The sequence below is a fragment of the Bison bison genome, unplaced genomic scaffold (assembly GCF_000754665.1).
Source record: "Bison bison bison isolate TAMUID 2011002044 unplaced genomic scaffold, Bison_UMD1.0 scf7180017864282, whole genome shotgun sequence".
In the NCBI taxonomy this organism is placed as follows: Eukaryota; Metazoa; Chordata; class Mammalia; order Artiodactyla; family Bovidae; genus Bison; species Bison bison.
The window spans coordinates 486,557-512,889 of NW_011494854.1; the positions used below are offsets into that span (position 1 = coordinate 486,557).

The following is a 26,333-nucleotide window of genomic DNA, read 5'->3' on the forward strand; positions in this document are numbered from 1 at the left end:
CAGTGGTCCATCACTGCAAACACAGTTGAGCAAACCATCTAATTCACTTGAGTGAGCTCTGTGCCATGTTAACGGCCTGTGTGCCAATGCCGGCCCTGCCAGATCCTACATGACTGACTACAGCACCTGAAGCAAGTAAGTTCACCTCTCTGAACTGTGTTAGTCAAGTGTGAAGATAATGGTCCCTTCTGCATAGAGCTCCCTGCAACATGGGACAATTCATGCAAAGTGCTTTGCCCAGCACCCGGCACTACAGTCAGTGTGTTTTATCGACCTGTTTATGGGAACCCACTATACAGCAGGCATTAAATTAAGCACTATCGGATTTAATCCTCACGGTGACTTCATGAGATGGATGCCACTACCATGCCCACATAAGGTAATAAAGAAGAAGCCTAGAGAGGATTTGTGGGCTTCCTATTGTTATGTTTTTAAGCAATCTTGCTTGAACTGTTATAACTACAGGGTTATACCACTGTGAAACACCACTGAGAGATACGCGTTACTGGACCAGAAGCAGTTTCTTATAGAAACAAGGCCATTTTAGTATGCACTTGAGACAGTCTGAGGTGAGAAACACTCGTAAGAAATAAGAAAACGCCTCTTGATTTGCACAAAGCCTTTTCTATAAAATCGTATTTCAATACAAACTGATTATTTATGCTTGTTTCTATCTTTGCCTTTCTATCTATATACATCTTTCTCCCTCCCTCACTCTTTCACATGGAGAAGGCAATGGCACCCCACTCCAGTACTCTTGCCTGGAAAATCCCATGGATGGAGGAGCCTGGTGGGCTGCAGTCCGTGGGGTCGCTAAGAGTTGGACATGACTGAGCAACTTCACTTTCACTTTTCAGTTTCATGCACTGGAGAAGGAAATGGAAACCCACTCCAGTGTTCTTGCCTGGAGAATCCCAGGGACAGAGGAGCCTAGTGGGCTGCAGTCTATGGGGTCGCACAGAGTCGGACACGACTGAAGCGACTTAGCAGCAGCAGCAGCAACAGCACTCTTTCACACACACACATACACAAACACACACATCCTTCTCTCCCTCACTCTTTCTATTTTTCTCTCTCCTGTGTAGCAGCTTTTTCTCCTATTTGGATTAAAATAAGTTTTTCAATTTGCCTCTTTCTGCTACAATTTCTCTCCTTTTCCTAAGGATGTCTTCGGTTCAAAAGAAAGTCTCCTTGGTTTTTTGGAATAGCTGGAGCTCTGTGGCAGACAGCCTTTCTGTATGTTTCACGTTTCAATTACAAAATTGCTTTCAGTGAATGAGCACACAGCTACCCCTAGTGGAAAAGCTGGAATTCAACATGAGTTACTCCTACTCTGGTAGCTTAGTCAAGAATCTGCCAGCAATGCAGGAGATTGGGGTTCAATCCCTGGGTCAGGAAGATACTCTGGAGAAGGAAATGGCAACCCCCTCCTGTATGCTTGACATTCCATGGACAGAAGAGCCTGGCAGGCTACAGTCCTGGGACTGTACGGGATCTTTAATCAGACATGACTGAGCGACTGAACACACACACAGCATGGCACTGATCCATGGAAAGCATTTACTAGTGTTTGCTGAATGAATGTGCAATTGAGCAAACAAGCCAGACTCGAAGCCAGGACTCCAGAGCAAGCTTTCTTTCCTCTGGACCTTGCTTCATTGGGGGCACAATTTAAGTTTCCATGGTTAAAGTAGCCTCACCCATACACACACACGCACATGCACACACACACATGCACACACTCAGTTCTTCAACTGGTGCTATCTAACCCCGATGAAGGAGACAAGCGCCCTGCTCTTGAAAGACTATCAGTCCACAAGAGAAGACCCCCTTTACAAAACAGGAGCAGATTAATTGCCATTTGGAAAGAAGACAGTTTTGTACTGAGTGGCCTCTAGAGGATGTGAGTTTGGTACTAAAGGTCTTGGGCAGTAAATATTGCCTTGTCTTGGGCCGGTGATATTTTTAGTTGAAGTTGTGCAAAATACCTTCTGTCACTGAACAAGGGGGTTGAAGCAGGATGGACTGCTGCACTTGTGGTTTATAACAAGGCAAAGTTAGACCACCCACCCCTTCCCACCCCACCTCCTGGAATCAGGGTAGTGAAGCTGACTTCTGTGGGCTTCACAGTCTTACCAAATGAAGAGCATGAACCAGATGAGCCTCCAAGTTTCCCTTCATGTTAGGAGCTGCTGATTCTACTTGGCTTGAGATTAGGATACTGAGTACATACTGTGACTATCCCTGTCCCCGTGACCGTTTACTGCACTTGTTGGCCCTCAGCAATGTTGTAGGGTTTGGATGGCTACCGTGGAGGCTCCTGAGGAAGGCTACTGTGCACCTTCCTCATCGTTAGCATCAATCTTTCTGAATGTCCCAAAGAGAACCGACGTACTAACTGATGCTTCATCCAGAGCAGTGGACTGTCACCCTACGGCCACATTCCCAAGACTGCCCCTTTGCATTAGGACTTCTCATTCTCACTCTGAATTAATAATCCCTCCCATCTCTTAACCTTATCCCAGACTGGAGTAAACCAACACTAGTCAAGTTACCTCTGAGTTACTTCATGTGATTTCATACCTGTGCCCCTATAGAGTTTCTTCTGGGAATTAAGAGTGAAAAGAACACTTATCTCACAAAGGAAAGCATCAAAGGAATCAGAATCAAGTTTCTACTTTCTGTTTCACTGTTAGAGTCATAGATTTCCATCTTAGAACAATGGCAATCTAAAAATTTGGTTTAGAACTGAAATAGCATTGGATACTTGATGGGGAAAGATGATGGAAATGGGCCTTGCCTACTATAAGCTTCCCTTTACACTGAATTCATTACATAATTTTTATTTATCTTTGTATATATTTTAATAAATTCTTATTTATTAAATTATTAACAGGCTGCCATTGATACTCAGGTGGAGACAAAATAGCACAGTAGAAAGTTTCAATTTTTAGGTTTCTCCTTGTCTTCAGAGAACTAATACTAATATCCCTTTTTCCTTCCTCCATATGACAGCATTTCCTGAAATTTTACATGAATCAGAAACCAGTGTTTGTATCAACAGTTTTATGGAATTAGTACCTTAATTGATCGAGTCACGTGATCAGTAAAATAAAGGTTTCTTGATAGCCAGTCTAAGGCCAGGCTCGCAGAAGCCCCCAAACTTGACAGAGGAGCAAACACTGTCCTGTTGGTTCCGTCTGTCTTCACTCTGTGAATTTCACCCTAGTGAGAAAGACAAGGAGTGGTGAGCTGTTTCAAGGCCACAGCTTCTTCACTGCAGTTGCTTTAAGATACTTCATGCATGAAAGAAATGCAAAATGCCAGGGCCACTGGGTGGGCTCACTGGGTAAAACACCAATGCCAGCAGCACTGAATCATTCATGTTCTCCCTGCCCCTTCCCCATTCTCACAGGTTTCTTCCCTAATAGGTAAAGAAAGAGTCCCAGTGGGAAGAAAGTTGGAGGAATGTTCTCTTTTCTCCTAAAGACAAAGATTCTGAGTGAAGGCCACAGCAGCCACATCAGATGTTTTCCTGAAATTCCCTTAGGGAATTATTGCCTTTGGTCTTAACTGAAGATCATTCTTATGTTAGTCTAATATCTTCCACTAGATTAAAGCTCAAGAGCAAACTTGGTTACTGCTTCCTCTTGGCATGTACTCTGCAGTTGGAAGCAGCCAGTTCACTGCAGGAAAGTAGTAGTCACTTAATACTTGATGAATGAATAAATGCACCGAAGGGCTTAAACGTGTTTATTATTGGGTCTTTGCTCCAGGCCAACTTCCCATTGACATCCCTCACTGAATTAAAAAAGGCTTAGCGTTGAACTAATTTCTGTCTGGGTCATTCCCACCCCGACCCCCGCAAGCAAAAATGTAAGAAGGCCTCCGTGAAGGTAGGCTCTTCAAGAACAAGCTACATACTTGGAATGTTATTTGAAACTTACTGGATTTTCAAGCCAATAGATGAACTGCTCTGAATAATCAACTGCAACATCATAACCATTGCGTATCCCTGATATGGGCACCATCCCATCAAAGGTCTTCACATCAGGATTAAGGGAAATTCCAAAAATTATACTGTTTCTTACAACTATTAGGAATGCTTGATCATCTGTGAAAATAACAGAATATCACTCAAAATTATATCCCAGATATTTAGACTAACAGAAGGCAAAGGATTATTACCATCTGATAGGATAAAATGCCACTGAAGGAACATGGCAATAATTATAATGCATGATAGATATTTCACCAGAAAATTCAGGGTTTTCCATTGGGTTTCAGTGGGTTGTTGGGTCACCAGACCACCAATTTCACATACGAGACTTCTGGAATCACCCAAGGTAGATCAGCATTTACCTTACACTTCATTAATTCCTTACTCACACTGCTAATCCATGTTTGGATAGTCACAGACAAGAAGTTCTCCCATTTCTAGATGCAGAATGACTCAGGCAAGAGAGAGTTGGATTTTCACATTTTGGGGCAAAAGAAAATTTGTAGTCTCTTCTTGGTGAATGGCAGTTCATTAGTTTTAAGTATTTTAAGAAAATAACACCACAAAGTGTTGCCTAGTGTTTATGAAAGGGTCTAATTACTAAGTAAATCTAATTTATAATTGCACCAACTGTTATTTGACTAATGTCTATCTTCTGCATTAGATTCTAACTCCCAAAGGGCAGTGACCCCGTCCAATTTACTCACTATTATGTCCCCAGAGCTTGGAATAGTTGTCTAATAAATATTTGCTAACTGAATGACCCCATACATGAATAAATGGATGGACAGATAAGTAAATATGTAGAGTGTCTTCTGAAGTTCTCAAAAGTATCTATATATTGCAATTTAAACATCTTCATAATATCTTATTTAAACTATCACTTTATGTAGGCTCTTTAATAGATAATGAGGTCCTTTTTCAGAGATCATCTTCTCCAGACTATAGGCGCATTATGAAAAAACTAATAAAGTTCATGAGTAGGGTTTTATTATCATTCCTCTGCGAGAAAAGGAAAACTTTGAAATGTGAGTTTGTGTTATTAAGACATGTAAGATATATCACCTATTAAGACAAAGTATAAAATGATTAATTATTGCATAATCTTCATGGGCTAAAAATGGTGTTTGCATTATTTTGATTATTCCGGAAGCTTTGCATCTTCAGCAGGATTATTTTGACAATTTTTTCTTTACTTTCTTTTACATTCAATTAGCTTTTCCTTGTTCCTGGCATTTCCATTACTGAGAAATGAATTGACTCAATTGATTACCTAGTACAGATTTGAAATTTGCAACTCTTCTTGAAAAGTACTACAATGTATAGCATGTAGTCTTTCACAGCAACCAGCAATGCTGTTTTCAAAAGCAACTGAGGCCAAGGAGCCTCCCACAGCTATGCAACTCTTGCAGGAAACAATGCAATGAGATTAACTCCCAAACCTTGCCTCGCTCAGCTGCTTTTCCTCTTTTCTGAACAACTGCAATAAATCAAAATAGCCATCCCCATTTATTGAGAATACATGCTACACAATATGCAGCAAACAAATACTTGTTCATTGAATTTCTCTCCTTAAAGCCTTTTGTTGTTGTTGCAAAATAACCAAGGTCACTTGGACTCTAAAACCTATGTTCTTAATCACTATTCTGCAAAAAGTACATGCTGGGTACTATTTATTGAATATCAAATCACTCCTGAATTCATTTGATTTAAATACAGAAATTAAAAATTATGAGTTTCAAATGTACCCTGAAATTATTCTGAGATCATATTTAATGATTAATTAATTATATATTATAAATGCTCATTGGTTCAGAGAAATAAGAAATATTTCTCAATTTCACAGGGGAATTTTTACTTACTCAAAATCTGATTCTGCTCTTTTTTAGGGTAATTTTTCTTTTGCTTAATTGGAAGAATTGTTAACTAAAGCACTGTTTAAGGCTGAAAAATCTTCATCTCTTATCCATCAAACATGGGCCTCCCGGACTCCTCTTCTAATAAGCTTTTCCTCCAGCGCTACTCCTTCAGCCAATTCTCCTCCCTAGGGATAGGTCTCAGGACCTCCGTCTGTTCACTGCGTTTGAGAGGGTTTACAACCAATGAACATTTGCGGGCCGTAGATTAGAGGTGGGGTATCATTTAACGCTGCACTGGCAGAAGTGACCACCAAAACAGCAGGTGGCATAGGAAGGTGCATGAAAAGTGCTCTGTGGCAAAGAAAAAAGGACTAATTTTATAACTCTACACATCAGTAAAGGCATAAACATGTGAAAAATACATGAATGGAAAATAAAAAATGATATTGAAAGGTTTGTCATCCATTCAACATTCACTGAGTGACACTGTGTGCCATGGGCATATACGAAGGGATCAGGTTTATCCTCAAGGAACTGAGAATCTGGGGGGCCAGACAAAGAATATGGACCATGGCCATGAAAGAGTAGGCACAGCAGCATCTAGGGTTGGCTGGAAAGGAGATCAGGACAAATGAAAATTTCTTCATTTTTATTTTTCATGTCATTATCTTATTAAGAATTAAGATTAGTGTTAGCAGAGCAAAGAAGTGAAAAGACAACAGTCATGAATGAAAAATTTATGTTGTCATTAAGAGGTGGCATTTATGACTCCCAAGCATAGCTCCTCCCAGAGTCAGACCTTATACAACCCTATTTTGGATGTGCAGCTCTTAATATTAGGGGGTGCTGGGAAGATGGTTTGAGTTTGGGGGGCTTTTTGGCACTTGAAGAACATATTTGATAAACAAGAAAAAAACTATTTCATACAGAGAAAGCTCTCCCATTAAAATTTTATAACATAAAATTAGGAAAAAATAGAAATACTCCCTAATCTCCCTTCCCAACAGTAAGCACTATTGACATTTGTGTATCCTGTCCTCCAGATTTTTTTAATGCATGCTTTTATGAATACATAGCCAATATTAAACAATCTGTGCTTTTTCACCTAATCTTATACAAGAACTTTCAAAGATATTCTAGACACTGTACAGACAAAATTTTAAAGGTGATCAAATATTTAAATAAACTGTTTTCATCTATGAATGTTGTCTTCTAAGCTTCTTGTTGAAAAAAAGCAATTTTTTTTTTTTTTAGTTCACATATATTAGGACTCAGTAACCCAACCGATGCTCAGAAGCCTGTTGGAAAATGTTGAAAAAGTTCCACCTCAGTAAAAATCAGTCCATGGGAAACCACTAGTGGAATTATTTGTGAAATAAAAAAAGGTATTTTTTTAGGGTTGACACTTATCAATCACTATCAGATAGAAACGTAGATGACACCAATCCCCAACGCACAGTTCAACAATCTTTGTGTGGTGAAAGAATGTTTTGTACAAAGAATGTCTATAGCCCCGTTTAATCTTCTGCTGAAAGACTCTGAGGACACACTAAATTAAACAATGTCAACAAGGATTAGGTTCATAATAAATCTCTGAAGAAACACTGCAAATGCCAATCCCTTTGTAAGCATTACCAATAATTAAAATCTTTCATCACAAAAGTATCACTGCAAAATATTACATGCTGATGGAATTCAATGTTCAGTAACCCTGCATCTGTATAACCTGTAAATGCCATAAATTTCCTGGATTCAGGAATATATTTTCCTTTTGAAAACTAAATTTTCCTCTAGAATTAAGACTACTTTTCTCTTAATTTAGGAATTTTTCACCATTAAACATTTACTTTTAACTTGTCCACAGCCATTTTTATCAGGATGAAAATGTTTACTCCTTTTCACTGAGTAATGAAAGAAACTTGCTTATACTACCTCTTTAGATTTTTAAGCAAAGGCAAATGATTTCTTAGAAATCCCCTTTGTGGATTGACTCTATCTTATCCTTCCTTTCTTGATCCCTAAAGTACTTAGTATAATATTCACATACTCTTCAATCAACCCAGTAAGATATCTAGGATGAGATGAAGAATAAATTGCCGAAATAATCACTCAAAGTATTTCATACAAAGAAAAGTTTCATTTTTAGAGCACTATAAAATAGTAAATAATAAAGGGACTGAAACTGGAGTCAGAACACCCATACTGTAACACTCTTTATTTACTACTGGTTATGAGAATAAAAAATGAAATAAGGAGGCACTTTCCTTGTGGTCCAAGGTTAAGACTCCACATGCTCAATGCAGGAGTCCAGGTCTGATCCCAGGTCAGAAAACTAGATCCCACATGCCATGCAACTATGAGTTCACATGCTGCAGAGTTCACAACTAAAAAATCCCACGTGCCACAACTAGACCCAGTACAGCCAAACAAATAAATAAAAATAAATATTTTTAAAAATGAGATAAGTAACCTAAAAATGAAACTATCCACAAATATACATAATTTTTATTTCTAAATGCAGAATTTGGAACTTCCCATTATCACAGCTTGCCTGCCTATAACCAGGTAAGAAAAAATGTGAGGTTAAAAAATGCTGAACCACAGGCACACATAATATTGGCTCCATATATAGAAACTATATTTCAATTACAACTCATTTGTAATGGAGTTTCTGTATATGGTTGATTGTAAATCAGTTTTTGTTTATGGTGCTCAATTAACTCACCCCATACGGCACACACCCCACAGATATCTGCTGATCAGAGGAAACATCGCACACACGCGCCATCACCAAGTGCTTTAGAGTTCGATGGCAAGTTCCACCTTCAGAGCGTACTTAAAGGACATACTCTACCTCTCACGCAAGTCACAGAATCACGAGCAAGAGTCCACCCAGAAGGACAAGCACAGGAGTAAAGGCTCTTTGAGGAAAGCAGGCACAGATGGCTGCATCGGGTATAGCTGCACGGATTTGAGGCTGTAATACAAAGAGAAGAAAACAGGGTGAATGGAAAACTGCCCACATTAAAGTGAACAGAATGCATATAATCAAATATTAATCAGCCACCAAAAAAGAAGAAAATACTCCATTTGCAACAACATAGACAGACCTGAAGGGTATAATGATATCACTTTCATATGAAATCTAAATCAAAAAATAAAAAACAGATTGGTGCTTGCCAAAAGCAGGCAGTGCAAGGTAGCAAAAAGTGTGAAGGTGGTCAAAAGGTGGAAACTTCCAGTTACAACATAAAGAAGTCTTGTGGATGTAATGTACAGTATGAAGACTAAAGAGTTGATCCTAAAAGTTCTAATCACAGAAAAATATGTGGTGATGGATGTTCACTAATCTCACATTGATCGTTTCACAATATATATAAATATCCAATCATTATGTTGCACACCTAAAACAAATGCAATGTCATTTATCAATTACATCTCGATTAAAAAATTGTAATCCCAGAAGTCTCTGATATTTGGACACACAAATATTTTAGTTACCTTGGCTAGTTCGGTTTTTGCCCTTAACTACTTCACCCTTCCCTAACATCATCTTTCAACATAAGGTTCGTAAGAAGCATAAGTGGGAAGTATGACTTACTCAAGGTCACAGACCAATCCAGTCTATAAATGGATTATGAACAAACAGCCCCTGAGTAATCCAGAGCTTAGAAGTAGAAATTTGATGCTACATAAGATGTGTCTCCTTGGCTGACCCCAAAAAGATCTTTTTACATTAAATGAAACCAAGTTGTGTTCTCTATGTGACCTTATCTACTGTTGTGAAAGTTCCGGTTAGGTAATAATCTTTCTTTTTTTTATTGGTGACATCTTTCTGTTGTGTTTCTACTCCTTGAAGTAAAGAGACTTGGTGTGTATCCTGTGCTGATAGGATATTCTCTAGATCTTATATATTCTCATTACATACACTTTGTTAGATGCAGTAATCCATTCGTTCACTCAAAAACTAGTAAAGCCAAACAGGCTTTCAAGGTGGTGCTAGTGGTAAAGAACCCAACTGCCAATGCAGGAGACTGGGAATACTGTAAATATGAGGCCGTTATTGTAACAAAGGGAACCAGAACTAAACTCATAAACCGTGTGACTTTAGAATGTGAGAACAAAGAACAAAAGAATTATGAAAGAGCGAGCCATTTTCGATAGGATGGTCAAGAGCCATCTGAGAGAATGAAGTCACAAAGGACCATCTGAGAGTAACAGAAGGAGCACCTCAGACAGAGATCTGGGCAAGGAGCATCCCAGGGCAGACGTTCAGAGATGAGAAGAAGCCGGATATGCTTCTGTACCGAAAGGAAGTCCAGGGAAGCCCCGTGTGGCAAGAGTAAGTGAGAGAAAAAAACCAGGGAGACTTTGAGTATGTAAACACATAAAAGATTTGTGTTTTCCATGATAAATAGAAATCATGGAAATACACTGTCCAAACAAATAGGTCTGCAAAATTATACATTTTACATTCCCAGAATCAATGTTTTCCAAGCTATACCCAGGAAAGATATGCCTATCACGTACAAACTGGCTGTTTTGCAGGATGAACCACAACAATGCCAAGAGGCTGGTGAAGAGTCATCACCACTGACTGGTTCCCCCCATGCCACTTATTGGCTTTCATAACCTCATGAGTAGCACGATCGCTCCAGTACACAGTATCTTCAAAAAGACTTATGGAGTAAGGATGGCGCAGAATCTGTGAAGCAGAAGAGAACAATGAGACCTAGAAATAAAAACTAAGGTGAACAAAGTAGGAAGGGATACCTACCCAAGAAGATGGTTTCCTTTAGCATTTAACTTAACAAAGACATAGCCAAATCCTTTCTCAAGAGAGAGAAAAAAACATACTTCTTGACCTACATCCCACTGACAAATTAAAAATACTTTCATGGACCTGTGTCATTTAGCCTTCATCTTTACTCTGAAGGCTTCAAAAGCTCTTTAGTAAAATATACTTTTTCTTCATTTTCCCATTTAACTTGTGAAAATAAATTTCACCAGAATTTCCTGAATAAAAATACAAAATATGCAACAAACTATGATTTCATTGAGGAATTTACATATAATTAAATCATTATTTATGCGGAAACAACAGATTGGCATCAGCTAAATGACAGATCAACTAAATCACGCAAGCTATTAATCCTTCCTGGACCATGAACAGGAATAATGATTTTCTGTGAAAATAGATGGACCGGCCCTCCTTCCTGTTGATATTTTCTGGATGTCTACGACACAGAAGTGAATTTCTTACTTTTCTTTTACTCCATATGCTTCCTACTAAACCATGATCTTACTTTAATTTCCTTTCTTTGCTACCAACTTACCAAATCACTGGCTATCACCTGCCTCCGATTGCTTCCATCGTAGTGACAGAAGTCTAGGTAATCAAGATAGCCATCCATGAAATAGAGTAGCCTGTTGGGGTAGTCAAGAGCTAATCCATTGGGCCAGTAGATCTTCTCCTGCACAATGATGGTGCGCTGACTGCCATCCATGCTAGCTCGCTCAATGCGAGGGTGACTGCCCCAGTCAGACCAGAACATCACACGGTCACTGTGGAAAGAAACGACTTACCAGTTGGACAGGACACATTTCTACATGGAAAATAACTGTCATTTTAAATAATAGAATATCATGTTTATGCTCTGCTTAAAATAACACATCTCCAGTTCAGAATATATGCAAGAGCTTACTATGTCACAAAGCAAAACTTCAATCATAATGCAATCACAAGCCATCTGGGTGTTTTTATAACGTTCATAAAACAAGCAGTACAGTGTGACACACTGAAATGTCTCAATGCTGATTTATGTTTCTGTACAATCCATATACAGTTGATCTAGAAAAGTCCATCTGTCCTTGTTTATCTACCCTGTCATTTTTAAGAAAGTCTTTATTCATCATCAGATTCATCATAAATTTCACTGGTGTGTAATACTTTATAATATCTAGCACGTCTGCACTGCATTGAACATAATTTGCCTAACTCATCTTCCTGCAGAAGACAATCTAATGCACGATACTGGATGCTTGGGGCTGGTGCACTGGGACGACCCAGAGGGATGGTATGGGGAGGGAGGAGGGAGGAGGGTTCAGGATGGGGAACACATGTATACCTGTGGCAGATTCATTTTGATATATGGCAAAACCAATACAATATTGTAAAGTTAAATAAAATAAAATTTAAAAAAAAAAAAAGAAGAAGACAATATAAGGAAATTCAAGGAAAGAAGCCCTCAAAGATTTCTAAGCATGAGAGAATTTCTTCTTTCCTTTAGGGCCAGGAGGAAAAAATCTCCTTACATGACCTAAAAGGAAGTTGTAATAAACAATATGAAACTGAAGCAAGAAAATCTGGCTTTTTGCGGTATAAATATGAAGTGTTTTACTGCATGCATTTGTTAGAGACTTCATCATATACTTGCAAGCTAAAAAGTAACATGATCTTTAAGTGAACAATTAATTGCTCTTGTGTACTTTATGAAGAGGACTATTCGGATAAAGGAAGACAGCAACAACTAGCTGTATGGCTAACATTTATATAGAGATGTCTAAACAAGGGATCATTTAAAATATTGTGATATGAGTATTAGCCACATCACGTTACTGTTATTTCTTCTCATACAATGTTAAGGCAACATGATATTTAAGAAAAAAAAATGTCTTACGTAGCTCTGGGATCTACTGCTAGTCCCCCTAGATTTGTTATGTTTTCACTAATCAGCACGGTCTTGTGGCTCCCATCCAGTTTCGCGACGTCAATTGTTCGCAGGGAAATGTCTGTCCAGTAAAGATTGCGTCCTATCCAATCTACTGCAATACTTCCAGTCATGCTGACACCACTGTCAAGTATCTAAAGACGAAAGTGAATAATAAGTGAACTCTCAAGAAATAATCCAAACATAGAAATAAAATGAAAATTGAGACTAAGGTATCATCTAACTTGTCCTATGCTCTCATGTAAGGACTAGAAAATGTGGTCTTCCCATGTATAAACAGTAGGGTTTTCTAGGGAAAATCTACAAGATTGTATAGAATTGAATACTCTATTGTTGGATTAGTGTGGAGTTTTGATTTCAGAATTTTTTCAGCTAAATAAAAACTGTATCCATTTGCTAAGTTGGCCACCCTATGAAACTTTACAGTGTTCTCATGGCAAAAGTAATGCTTTTATTGATTGAGAGCCAACAATTACAAAATAAAGTTCTAAAGGGCAGAGGAAACATAACCACCAAGGATGAAGAAATTGAAACTCTGGGATACTGATCAAGAAACATAACTGAATTAAAGCTAGGAAAAGCAACTTCAACTACAAGGTCCTATTGTATAGCACAGGGAACTATATTCACTATCCTATATAATAAACCAGATAGAAAAGAAATAATAAATTTTAAAAATATTTTAAAAGACAAAAGAAAGAAAAGCAACCTCCCCTGTGTCTCGTTTTTTATCCACTAGGAAAAAAAAAATGCAGAAGGGACTTCCAAGATGCAATGAGGTCTCTGTATCGTATAACCTGGTATTCAGATTCAAGTCTCTCCCTTCAGATCCCATTAGATAGGAGTTAGGAACATCCAGGGCTTTTAAGTATGGATGGCCCAGAGGGAGACATGAGAACCACTTAAGATAGGGTAGGACCTTCTCTCACTGGTGATTAACAGCAAATAGACCTGAGACTGGGGAACTAGTCAGATCAAAGGCCAGTAGATATGTACTTATGTACTTACTAGTTTTTTATCTGTTCCATTTTGAAACGCACTCCAGATTTTACCCTGAGTTCCATCAGACCAAAAGATACGATCACTGACTGAATCAAAATCAACAGCCACAATGTGAGAACCATGTTGGATAACTGGGTAGACAAAGTACCCATTCTGGGTCATATTGCCAGCAACAAGCTGGCTCTGACTCGCCACCAGTAACAGAGTTTCAGATTCTGTCCAGGAAGAAAATACAAAGTGTCAATGATTATGGGAGAAACAACAATATTTGATGTAATACCTTTGATAACAGAAAGAAGATGCCATTCCAAACTAGAGTAATGGGGAAAAACAAACAAAAACTCCTATAAGAATGATGTTACCTTAATAGCTGATTTTCACAAGTACTGAAAGTAAGCTTTCAAAATGTCTTTCATCCTTGAATTACACTTCAGTGTTTATCTATCAACTGGAGTGAACTATTCTTGCATTCTTCCTGTTACTATAGTTACTTTTGTACTTGCTTATTTTGTACTCCGCATTCAGCTGTGGCAGAGATTTCTAATCATTCCCATGTCCTCTCTCTTCTTCCTTTTTAGTATTAAATTATGCCAACTTTTAGCACAGCACAGGGCCTAAGAGCTAGAGGCGTTTCTCCATTTCCATTTCAATTTGGAGAGACTATATAACTAAGTTTCCATCAATAAAATGCAAACACAAATGATGTGTCAAATTCCAGGGATCATCCTTAAAAGGAAGCTGCTCACCCCTTTCATACTTCCTGGGAGCTGGCAAACTCTGGAGCAAGATCACTGGATCCCTGGATGGAAGGCACACCAGCTTTTACCCCCGAACCCTCTACCCTCCAGACTCCTACCTGAAAAGAAGAAACTGCCTCTTTGGTTTTAGTATTATTTATTTATTATTATTATTTAAAGCAGCCACATCAATACCCTAACACATAGTACAAACACTTTCATGTCAGAGAAACTTAATTAATACTATGTGTGTGCTGTGTTCAGTCGTGTCCAACTCTTTGCCACCCCATGGACTGTAACCCGCCAGGCTCCTCTGCCCATGGAATTTGCCAGGCAAGAATACTGGAGTGGGTTGCCATTTCCAATTCCAGGGGATCTTCCTGAGTCAGGTATTGAACCTACGTTTCTTACATCTACCTGCACTGGCAGGCAGATTCTTTACCACTGCACCCTCTGGGAAGCCCAGAATTAATACTGGTTGAATTTAATTCATCAGGCATTATACGAAGATGGTGTCTGGAGTATGCCTGTTAAACTAGCTGGAGTTAGCTCACTTTCATTACCTGTAGCTTTACAAGTCCTCCGATCAGCATCTAGCGTGTATTCTGAATCACACCAGCACCGGAAAGAACCTCTCATGTTGTAACAGTACTGGCTACAAAAGCCTGGAGTATGACATTCATCTATGTCTTCGCAGGTCTTAGAGTCATTGCCAAGCAGATATCCCAATGGACACTGGCATTGGGCCCCATAAGGCCCTTGAATACACTGGTGAGTACAACCACCATTGGAATCTGAGCAGCTATTCTGGTCTAGAATAAAGAAAAAGAAATCACAAAGGGGAAAAGTCAGCAATCTTTGCTTCTTTGGTTCACTCTGTTACATTACATGTCATACAGTCTCACGTCACCCTCAACACAATACCCAAGTCTGAGCTATGAGCAGAATCCACATGGATGAGGTCCATAGGCTGTCCACTGCTCTGACTTGCCTAAGGATTTACCATCTTTCACACCCACTGGACTTGGACCACTTTCTTCACTACAACCTTCTAATATAACTCCATTTAGTGCAATGAAAGAAACGTGGAGAAAATATAAACTAAACATAAAGAAACATAACTGTCATTGGTAAAGCTTGCAAAGAGACCTAAATTACTTTCCATTTGTTTTCTTTCATTCTTATACCTACACAGATATGGAAGATAAGACTTTGACACTGAAGAACAGAGCTAAAAGGTTTACAAAGGGGAAGGAGAACTGAAAGACTAGAGGGCATAGATAAACTAACATATGATCATCCTTACTTTCAGGGCTAAAATGACTATGCCCGAGGCACCCAAGATAGTTATCTGCCTGTAGATGCAAATATCCTCTATTTCCATGTGTATTCTTATTTATAAGAGTCATGGTATGAAACATGTACCAGAAGGGGAAGTAAGTCTAAATGATTAGGACATTTTCAGCACAAATGCAATGCAAATAAAATCATAAGAATCTAAAGTACTTTGCAGTCATACCTGGCTAGGGTTCATCTGAGAGTGAGCATCAATTAAAGAGCAAAGAAAGAAAGGACAGTAATTAGGATGATATGCCAGTCACAGGATTTTAATCACAGCAAACACAAATCCCTGGACTTTATTCATTTTGTGGCAAGTTCTGATTGAAATTAGGAAATATGAAAGTTAGAAAAACTTATGAGTGCATTATCCAACAGAACCAAATTTAATTTGATGATCTAATGAAGTAAAAACACAGAACCGGGTGCAAAGGATTAAATGATAAATACTACCCAGTGATGATTTATTTGAATTCCATGAGGGCTATCCCTACACAGGTTGAAATTCAGAGAACTGAGATTCCTTCCTCAACAACTACATGGTGATTGTGACAATGACGACACGCAGCTGGCCCCTGCTCAGGATGAGTTCATGGCCAGTAAACTGTGGTCAGGAGACTTACTGCAAAGTGGGGACTCATCTGTCCCACCGGGGCAGTCAGAGACACCATCACACACTGCACTCAGATTCACACAGATGCTATGGCCGGGGCATTGCCACTGCCAACTGGGACACTGAAAAGGCTGAGTAGGGCAGTCCTTCTCATCGCTCATGTCTCCGCAATCATTGTCCCCATCACAGAGCCAATTTCTATAGATGCAGTTTCCATTCTGACAGACGAAATGAGAAGGATGGCAGGTTTTGGGGGGACAGCCATTGTGCTCATCAGATCCCTGGAGGCAGTCCTCATGCCCATCACATTCCCAGGTCTTTGGAATGCAGATCCCATCTTCTTGGCACTGGAATTCATCTTGGTGGCACATACCAGGAGGCCTGGTTGCTAAGAGAACAGCATGGGGAAAATGCGTTTGTAAATGTGATCCATAATCCCTTTTATATAACTCCTAGGTTCAGAAGAAATCATTTTGGATCAATGGTGAGTTTCTAATAATGATTATGACAAATATTAATTTTAGATGTAATATTAATATCTAAAATGATTGTCTTCTCTGTCTGATCTGATTAATGGATCTGATAACAAAGAAACAGATGTACAATGGATAGAAGTCCCTGAGTCAAAAGAAAATTATATTTCCTGTGTTTCTAACTTTGGATTAAATAATAAAGAATCATCAGAGAATTTAATAGAGGTTAAACAGCTATGGTGACATGGAATTCATGTATTTCATATATTTGGATGTTATCACTTTCCCTCAAATGAATTATACTAAATGAAGCCAAGTACGAAGTCAAGAAATACCTGGAGTAACATGCAAATTGGAGAAGGAAATGGCAACCCACTCCAGTACTCTTGCCTGGAAAATCCCATGGACGGAGGAGCCTGGTAGGCTACAGTCCATGGGGTCGCAAAAAGTCAGACACAACTGAGCGACTTCACTTTCACTTTTCACTTTCATGCATTGGAGAAGGAAATGGCAACCCACTCCAGTGTTCTTGCCTGGAGAATCCCAGGGACGGGGGAGCCTGGTGGGCTGCCGTCTATGGGGTCGCACAGAGTCGGACACAACTGAAGCAACTTAGCAGCAGCAGCAGCCAGGAGTTGATGATGGACAGGGAGGCCTGGCATGCTGCGGTTCATGGGGTCACAAAGAATTGGACATGACTGAGTGACTGAACTGATGATGATGAAGCCAAGATGACTGTAAATCTTCCATTCTTTGCAAACTTTCCGCTATTCACCAAGCAGTTCTTATAGATTACTTGCCTATTTCACAGGAGTAAACCCAAACTCTCTCCCAGGGACCTTGTAAGGTAATAGAAAGCCAGAGGCAATGGCACTTTAACCTCAGACCACCAGAGAAGAATTCTATGTTTTCAATGTGAAACAGAAACTTTGGTGATTAAGAATTTCTGGGTGTTGTACATACTTATAATTTATATTTTCTTTTATCCATAGATTTAAACCATCCTTTTCTAATTGTTGTTGTTATAGTCGCTCAGTCATGTCCGACTCTTTGTGACCCCAGGGACTATAGCCCACCAGGCTCCACGGTCCACAGGATTCTCTATGCAAGAATAGTGGAGTGGGCTGCCCTTTCCTTCTCCAGGGATCTTCTGGACCCAGGGATCAAACCCTCATCTCCTGCATTGGCAGGTGGATTCTGTACCACTGAGCCATCAGGGAAACCCTCTTTTCTGATTAGGGAGGAGAATTGATAGAAACCTACTTTTTATGATCCAAAACACCAACATTCAAACAAATGACTACCTCACCTTGTTTAATATAAAAATGGCAATAACAAATCCTTTCCATTATTAGGTCTACAGCCTGTGAAGTTCATAGGTCCATCAGATTTATAGTCCATGAAGTCCTCCTTGAACCCTCAAAAAATTTCTTTTCTCGGCACCTTCAATGAATTTTATCTGTATCATTTCTACAAAGCCCTTATAACTATCTGCCTTGCTTTGTTTCTTACTTTCTATCAGACTCCCAGAACAAAGACCACAGAAACATGTTAGCAGATACTAAACAAATGATTTGCTTGATGTGACCTCCCTATTGAGACTTAAAAGAAACCATTAAAATATCTTTATATATGGCAAACCTCATTGAAACCCACTAATTTTGAATGCCGCAGGTAACACTGAAAAGAAAAATACCTGACAAATATTTAACCTACTCAAAAGACAATTTGAAAGTGCCCATTTATAACTACTTGATTCACAATTTATCCCTATTTGGTGATATTGATTTGATTTTCTTATACAATCAATACTGTGGTCCTTAGACAATGTTTTGTTAATTAGGCTGCCTTCCCTCTAGCTTATCTAAGAGAAAATCTGTGGGAAGAGCAATCCTGGTAAATAAGAAATGACCCCATCACCTGAAACATGCTAGGTATATGGTACTTACGACAATCTGTCTCATCAGAGTGGTCATCACAGTCAAAAACACCATCACAGCGATATGTCTTGCTAATACACTGACCATTACTAACACATGTGAATTGAGAAGCAGTGCAGTTAATTACTGAAAATGAGAGAAAAATATTAGAAATTAAGCCAAGGAACAACTGAACATCAAAATTTTTCTAAACATCATGAATAAAAATAAACCATTGTTACAATAGCCAAGATAGGTAAGCAGCTTATTTGGCCATAAACAGAGGAATAGATAAAGAAAATAGATAAAGGAATAGATAAAGAAAACATATATATATAGATATACACACAGATATACACACACAATGGAGCACCACTCAGCCATAAAAAAGAATGAAATTTTGCCATCTGCAACGTGGATGGACTTAGTCATACAGAGAAAGACAAATACCATATAATGTCACTTATATGTGGAATCTAAAAACTAAAACAAACTAATGAAAATAACCAAAAAGAAACAGACTCACAGACATAGAGAAGAAGCAAGTGGTTAACAGTGGGCAGAAGGAAGGGGGCAGGGGTAAGATAGGGATAAGCTACAGGAATATATTATACAACAAAGGGAATATAGCTGATATTTTACAATTATAAATGATTTTAATCTTTGAATGTTAATTAGTATATTGTACACCTGAAACATATAAATCAGTTATGGACTTATAACCTCAATGGATTAATTAAGCAATTAGTTAATTAATTAAAAAAATAAAACAATGTACTTACCACAACCAATCTCATCAGACCCATCAGCACAGTCCTTGGTCCCATCACAGACAAAAGTTAGGGCAATACATCGGTGATCAGGGCAGTGAAACTGAGTAGGTGAACATGTCTGTGTATAATCTAATGCCATCCAAAAACAAAACCAAGTTAATAGTTTATTTCTTGTCCAATGTGTACCAGAGCCAAACTGTACAATGCTTAGGAAATACATAAATTATCTCAGTTGTATGTGTGCTCAAAATTCCTGCACGTCAGGCAGATCGCCTTCTTGGAGAGAGGAACTGAAAACAGTTTCAGAGTCAGAAACTGTGAGGATACTTTGAAAAACAGACCATACGTAGAAGATAAGCATCATGGCCTTGCTTTGGACTACACCTCATGAATACTATGAAGTCCAAGACTCTTCTGCACAGCTAAGCAATGAAACCCAGCCCACAAAATAGGATGGCCTGTGGTCATGGAGCATGGTCCACATGATAACTGGATTTAACTGGATCATGATAACTGAATTTAATCCAAAGCCTAAGCAGAACTATCCTCAAAACCAGGACCCTAGCTGGCAGAAGAGACATAGCCTTAGGGTCAGAAGGGCTGCCTCCACGACTCAAAACAGGAATCATAATATAGTCTCACAGAATGTGAAAGCTAGACGGGATCTTAAAGCTTATCTAGTCCTGAAAAAAAGGGACTAGCCAAATCATGCAACCAAAACAGAACTTAGTCCAGGGAACTCTGCACCCGCTCTGTGCAGGTGGGTAAGATTAATGAAATTGAAATGTTCTTTGCCTTTTTATTCTATTGTCTTTTTGCCTGTATAAATAAAAAGAAAAGCCAGTAGCTAAACATCTGGGTGTGTTTATATGATTTAGAAAGTGCAATTGTTTTAAATATCTGAACAGTTAGTTGTGGGATTTTTATTTTCCAGTTTCCATCGGGATATTAGTTAAATATCAAAGACAGTCCTTGTTTCGCTTCCATAGAAAATATTTAGCAAGACTTCCCATGTCTTTGCTTTTACAGCCTATTAATACACTGGTTGACAGATGGAATAGAAGTGGCTAAGATATAATGAAAATTATATGAGCATTCAAGGAAAGTACTCAAAGCCTACTCATGGTTCAAATCTATTTACTAGGCTGAGCAGCCAAGAGAAATCAGTTCAAAACTTACTGCATGACTTTTCATCTGATCCATCCTTACAATCATTATCTGTGTCACAGACCCAGCTCCTTGGGATACAGAAGTTATTGTCACAGGTGAATTGATCAGCACGGCAGGAAGTGGGTGCTCGAGTGGGGCAGTTCTGCTCATCGCTGCCATCCAGACAATCATCCTCTCCGTCACAGCGCCACATTGAGGGAATGCAGTGTCCTTCGCGTTTACACTCAAATGCTAAAGGTGAACAGGTAGCATCTACAATAGAAACGAATTGGTCGTAAAGACATTGGTTTTTACAGCCTTTTAAATGAGATCTTACCTTTCAATAGGAGCATTATACAAAATGTGAAAGCCATCACCATTCGCTGATGTTTATTTGGCAACTATTATTTACATATTTTTTTTCTCTCTAAATCCTCACAAGGATACTGCCAGGTACATATAATTATCTGCATTTTTACAGATGAGGAAATTGAGGCTTTGAGAGGCTTAGGCATCTGCCCAAGACCAAAGCTCTAGTTGTCACGACTGTAAGGCCCATCCTTTGCTTCTAAGCTATGCTTCCTCTCATCATATGGCTCATTTGAAATTGATAAAACATTTATGTAAAAACCTGCAGTTTTAAAAAAGAACAGTGCAAAATAAAACTAAACAAAATAAACCTTTAGAAATTTCAAAAATGTACAAATGAGCACTTTTATTTTCAAATGTCATTTCTCTTTCCTTTAATGTCTCCTTGATAGAAATTGCTGAGATTTTTTTAATCTTTCACAATAGTATTTATTATAAATTGGATTACCATCAAAAGATTATAAAGGTTAAAATCACCATTTCACCCATAATCCATTTTTCACCTACAGGAGGAAAAAGGAATACAGTACATGAGATTTTCAAAATCTATTATTGCAAACACTTATTCCATGATACCATTCTCTCCAGTACTATAGATTAGATCCCATTTATTTGGGGTAGGAGAGGCCAAAATGCAGTGACTCTGCATGTCCATCCAATGTCAGAAAAAAATTTTATTGAGGATAGTCCAAATAATGCTAGAAATCATCTGTAACATTATCTATGAATAATATTCATTGTCTAGCTTTCTAAAAGCCTTTAGAGTACATATTCCTTTTTTCCTATAGGGATAACCTAAGCCTTTTTTTTAAAGTGCACCTCTCTCTATATATATATCACAGGACGTATCACTAATGTATAAGCTACTTACTAGATGTGGTACATTGAGCCTCATCACTGTTATCAAGACAGTCATCGAATCCGTCACAGCGATACTGAAGGGGCACGCATCTGCCGTTGTGACAGGAGAAGGAAAGAGTGCCACACTGCTCCACCGGCGGCTCTCGGGAGGCATTCTCCACACAAGTCAAATGATCAGAAGCCAGACTCATTCCATAGGGGCAACCACACACCCGCTGGGAATTCGGCACTGGAAAGCAGAAGTGGCTGCAGTCGCCGTTTGGATTGGTGGGCCGGCTACAGGCATTAGACCCTGAAAAAGCAATGCCCCCAAACACGGCGGTTAAGCACAGTCCTTTTAGGTTGATCACAGGTTTGGTTTGTGACGAAAAATGAATGGGAAAGAATACTTGTCAGACCCACTATTAGAGACTGACTTCTTGGAAAGGAACATGCCAAATGACACATTCAATTTAAATACAGAGAAGTGCCGAAACGTGTTTTTCCTCCCATATGCTTAAAGTAAGTAGAGTTGAATAGAAATTCTTACACATTAAAATTATCTCAGTGACAGGAAGATAAAGCTATCAGGATATTTATATAGTATATTTACTATACTATAAAGTTATAGTAAATAAGAAGTATTTAAAGGTAAAAGGAGCCACCATATTAAATACATCCATACAAACAACCTGGCAACATTACTCACCTGTCTGGACTCTAGAATCATATACTTTCGCACGCATCACAGAACCAACACCACTTCGGAGAATAATCGATTGTCCAGGATTGTATTTCCCGAATCGAATAATACCACGTCTCCAATCAGTAACATATATATAGTCTAAGAAGAAATATGGTGATAAGTTTACTTGCCACAGCTCACCTGGGAAAATGCAATATGTTTGTAATGCTTCTTCTAAATGTGGGAAGCTTCTTTCATAAGTATCTGTTTAAATAAATATGTTTCTGTTTTCCATAACTTGTAATTCTAGAAATGACTCTTTAGAAGCTTACTTTTTTTTCTTAAAGAAAACATTTATTTGTTGACTTTTGAGCCTCTGAAGCTAAGGACCTTTAATAAAACAATAGAGTTGGAAGAATACTTCCTGACACAAGAGTGCTAGGGAATAAAAACAGTAGAAAGAGTTGCTAGCATAGATATCTGAGAGAGATCCTACCTAGAAGAAGCCTATATTATTAATAATAGTAGTGATTAGATTCAGGGAAGAATATTGGAATATGGAATATTGTGATGAAACTTAATAGCAATTGGCCTTAGACCTCTATGGGTAAAAATCTTTTTAATCTCAGGATTCTTTTATACAATATGAAATGATGCCTCAGGAGACTGAGTTCTTATCCTAGCTTGAGCACTAAACTGCTGAGTGATCGTCACTGTGTGGGGGCTCATGTTTCTAGTAAAATTAATCTCTAAGTTCTCTTCCAGGTCAAACATTTTATATCCCATGTTTAATGAGAACATTTTTTTTTTTAATTTGACTCTCAGATTTCAAAATGAGCTTTGAGAAGGCAAAGCATAGATATAGATAGTTCAAGAAGGAAATGTTAGTGTATGTTTAGGGATCAATAAAATTTATCCACATAAGTGTTCCTACACCTTAAAAGACAATAATGCTCCACAAAGCTGAAAATGGAAGAGGCCATACAAGATTTTGAACATCAAAAACTCAATTGTGTTCATTTTACCTTAGATACTAAAGCAGGGAAATAAACGCATATTTCAATAGAGTTTTCCAAAGAAAAAAACAATAACCAACTAAAAATTCCAACTGACCAGAAAATGACTAAGATGTCACAAATTGTGTCATAAAATCAGTTTTCCTTATCTATGGTCTAATCAATGACTAATCCGTCATTGGACTTACTAAATCATATTTGGTCTGACTAGCAATCAAACTGCAAACCAGCAATGAAATAAAAACTGCATTTTTATTTAATTACAAAATATTCCAGCAAACAGCAGAGAAAATTTAACATGTTTATACTGTTCCTATGTGAGAACAAATAGGATGTGTCGGACAGCATTAGTAGAAAGGGAAAAAGAATGCACTGGCTGCATATTTATAACTGACTCAAAAATCTCACAAGAGCACTTAAAATATTTTAAAATAACATGCACTCCTCCACAGAAAACAGGGGGGAATATAGAATATATTTACTAGTTATTCATTCCATACTACATGTGTATGAGAAAGTCTTTGAATTATAGTCAGTGTCTACTTTTTTTAAAAGCAGTATGCCAATGATTCACAGTAGGAAATTTCAGGACTTCCCTGGTGGCTCAATGGAAAAGAATTCACCTGCAATGCAGGAGACGTGGGTTCAATCTCTGGGTCGGGAAGATCCCCTGGCAGAGGGCATGGCAACCCACTCCTGTATTCTTGCCTGGAGAATTCCATGGACAGAAGAGCCTGGCGGGCTAATAGTCCGTGGAGTCGCAAAGAGTCAGATACTTTGTGAGTCAAACTGAGTGACTTAGCACGCATGCAGGAAGTTTCAACTTGAAACACAACTAGCGTAAGTGTAGAGGCTTTGTTGGATCAAAAAATGGCACCTCTCTAACCAGATTAATTACGGTTTGTCAAGCAGAACCAGGGTAAGTTTTAGTTTCTCCTTACTCTCTTGGCCTGGTACAAACTACACAATCATTCACAGAAACCCTATTATCAAGACTAAACACACCACCTGTTTTGTGGTGCCGTGCTAGATTCTTATTCCCAGCAACCGAACCCACAAGAACATGCCTATACTCACAAGAGAGGAGATGGGAGGAAGAAAACAGATGCACTGTATATAGAAATGTCTCAAACAGAAAAACATTAATATTTCATCAACAAACAATGTTTTATTTAGACATAAGAGCACCATTTCATAAGTGACCAGTTTTTCTGGAATTATGAGATTGTCAAATGAGGATGAGTTTTATACAGCTTGCACAGTATAAATAAAACACTTTTGCTTCAAAACATACCTTGAGAGACAGCAAGTCCAAATGGATGTGTCAACTGATGTACATTGGTCAGGGCTTTTCTGTCTGAACCATCAAAGTTACTGTGCTCAATTTTATCAAAAAAGGCATCTACCCAGTACAATCGTGAAGAACTAGAATAACAAAATACTTAGTTACTGGTTATTCAGAAATTAGAAAAGCACACCTTATACTAAGGGCATTCAAAATCAGGGATTTCCCTGGTGGCTCAGCAGTAAAGAATCCGTCTGCAATGCAGGAGACATGGGTTCGATCCCTGGGTCAGGAAGACCCCCTTAAGAAGGAAATGGAAACCCAGGCCAGTATTCTTGCCTGGGAAATCCCATGGACAGAGGAACCGGGTGGGCTACAGTCCATGGGGTGGAAAGAGTTGGACACGACTAAGAGCTGGACAGTCCATGGGGTCGCAGAAGAGTCATACAGAACTTAGCAGCTAAACAACAGCAATTCAGCTGCACAGCATGTTCAGCTGACACATTTACATTCATTAAGCAAAGTTTAATAGTCTTATGTTCCCCAGAAAAACAAAGCAACTTTCATGAAGTGATTTTCAAATGTCTTAGAAAACCTGAAATGTTATCTTCAAGTTAAGAATTTTAGTTTTTGCCTTATTAAATTCACATTTAGGAAAAATACCGTTAGTGACTTATGTTTGAAAGGTTAAACACATTTCTTCCTATTTTTACTCCTATGAACTGCTTTTGCATTTGACATCTCTAAGCTTGTTTACCCTGTTACCTTTTCCTATATCCTTAACAGATCAATATCTTAAAATTTAAATCTGATATTCCAAAAACCCTCCCATAGTGCATATAGGCAAATACATATTTGTTGACACCAAAGATTTCCTATCCTCAAGATGGCCCCTGTAAAAATTGCACATGACCAGTACTTCATCAAATCCTTCTTCTATTTCCCTGAGTCTTGCCCTATTCTGCTTCCTCTAGCAATTTTCAGAATATTCATTTTAATGCATACATTTTCATCCCAGCAGAAGCTGGCCAACTACAATATGTTTCCCTTAGCAGCAATTTGGGATGATTCCTACTTACCTCCAATCAATGGACAGCCCACTGGGCCACCCAAGAGTAGTGTTTACTATAGGTAAAATGTTAGATCCATCAGCCCATGCTCTCAGGATTTTAGCAGGACGGTACCAAACCGAGAAGAATATATACCTAGAAAAGGAGTTAATAAATCAAAGATGTTAACATTGGTACAAACTAAACACAGATTCTCCAGAGAATTGCTGCAAACTAGTTTTCTGTAGGGTTTATATAAAAAAATACATAGAAAATACAAATAGCATTAAAATGAGCATCCAGGGCAGAGAACCACTGTGCTAGACTTCAGGACTATTGTCACCAAGTAGGCTCTTCAAAAAGACATAATTCAGATTATTAATACTACATGTCCTTGAAATAAAATAAATGATGAGTAAAACAAAAACAGATTTTATAATCTCTCACTTTCTTTCTGGATTAAACATCAAGGATCCACTAGATGACTCTTTAATC

The 26,333-nt window shown here is 38.4% G+C and overlaps 1 protein-coding gene across 1 annotated transcript in view; it reads right to left on the reverse strand.

The window, feature by feature from the left end:
- LRP2 (low density lipoprotein receptor-related protein 2) overlaps positions 1-26,333 on the reverse strand; it is a 175,961-nt gene that overhangs the window by 68,489 nt on the left and 81,139 nt on the right. The window contains exons 19-34 of the mRNA XM_010849414.1: positions 25,869-25,994; positions 24,799-24,929; positions 22,513-22,647; positions 21,835-22,116; positions 20,625-20,867; positions 19,455-19,574; positions 18,703-18,819; positions 16,291-16,668; positions 14,893-15,141; positions 13,599-13,807; positions 12,540-12,724; positions 11,196-11,424; positions 10,390-10,564; positions 8,714-8,836; positions 3,948-4,114; positions 3,082-3,225 (exon numbers count right to left, since the gene is read on the reverse strand). Coding sequence (XP_010847716.1) covers positions 3,082-3,225; positions 3,948-4,114; positions 8,714-8,836; positions 10,390-10,564; positions 11,196-11,424; positions 12,540-12,724; positions 13,599-13,807; positions 14,893-15,141; positions 16,291-16,668; positions 18,703-18,819; positions 19,455-19,574; positions 20,625-20,867; positions 21,835-22,116; positions 22,513-22,647; positions 24,799-24,929; positions 25,869-25,994 — 3,013 coding nt within the window. The remainder of the gene's footprint in view (positions 1-3,081; positions 3,226-3,947; positions 4,115-8,713; positions 8,837-10,389; positions 10,565-11,195; positions 11,425-12,539; positions 12,725-13,598; positions 13,808-14,892; positions 15,142-16,290; positions 16,669-18,702; positions 18,820-19,454; positions 19,575-20,624; positions 20,868-21,834; positions 22,117-22,512; positions 22,648-24,798; positions 24,930-25,868; positions 25,995-26,333) is intronic.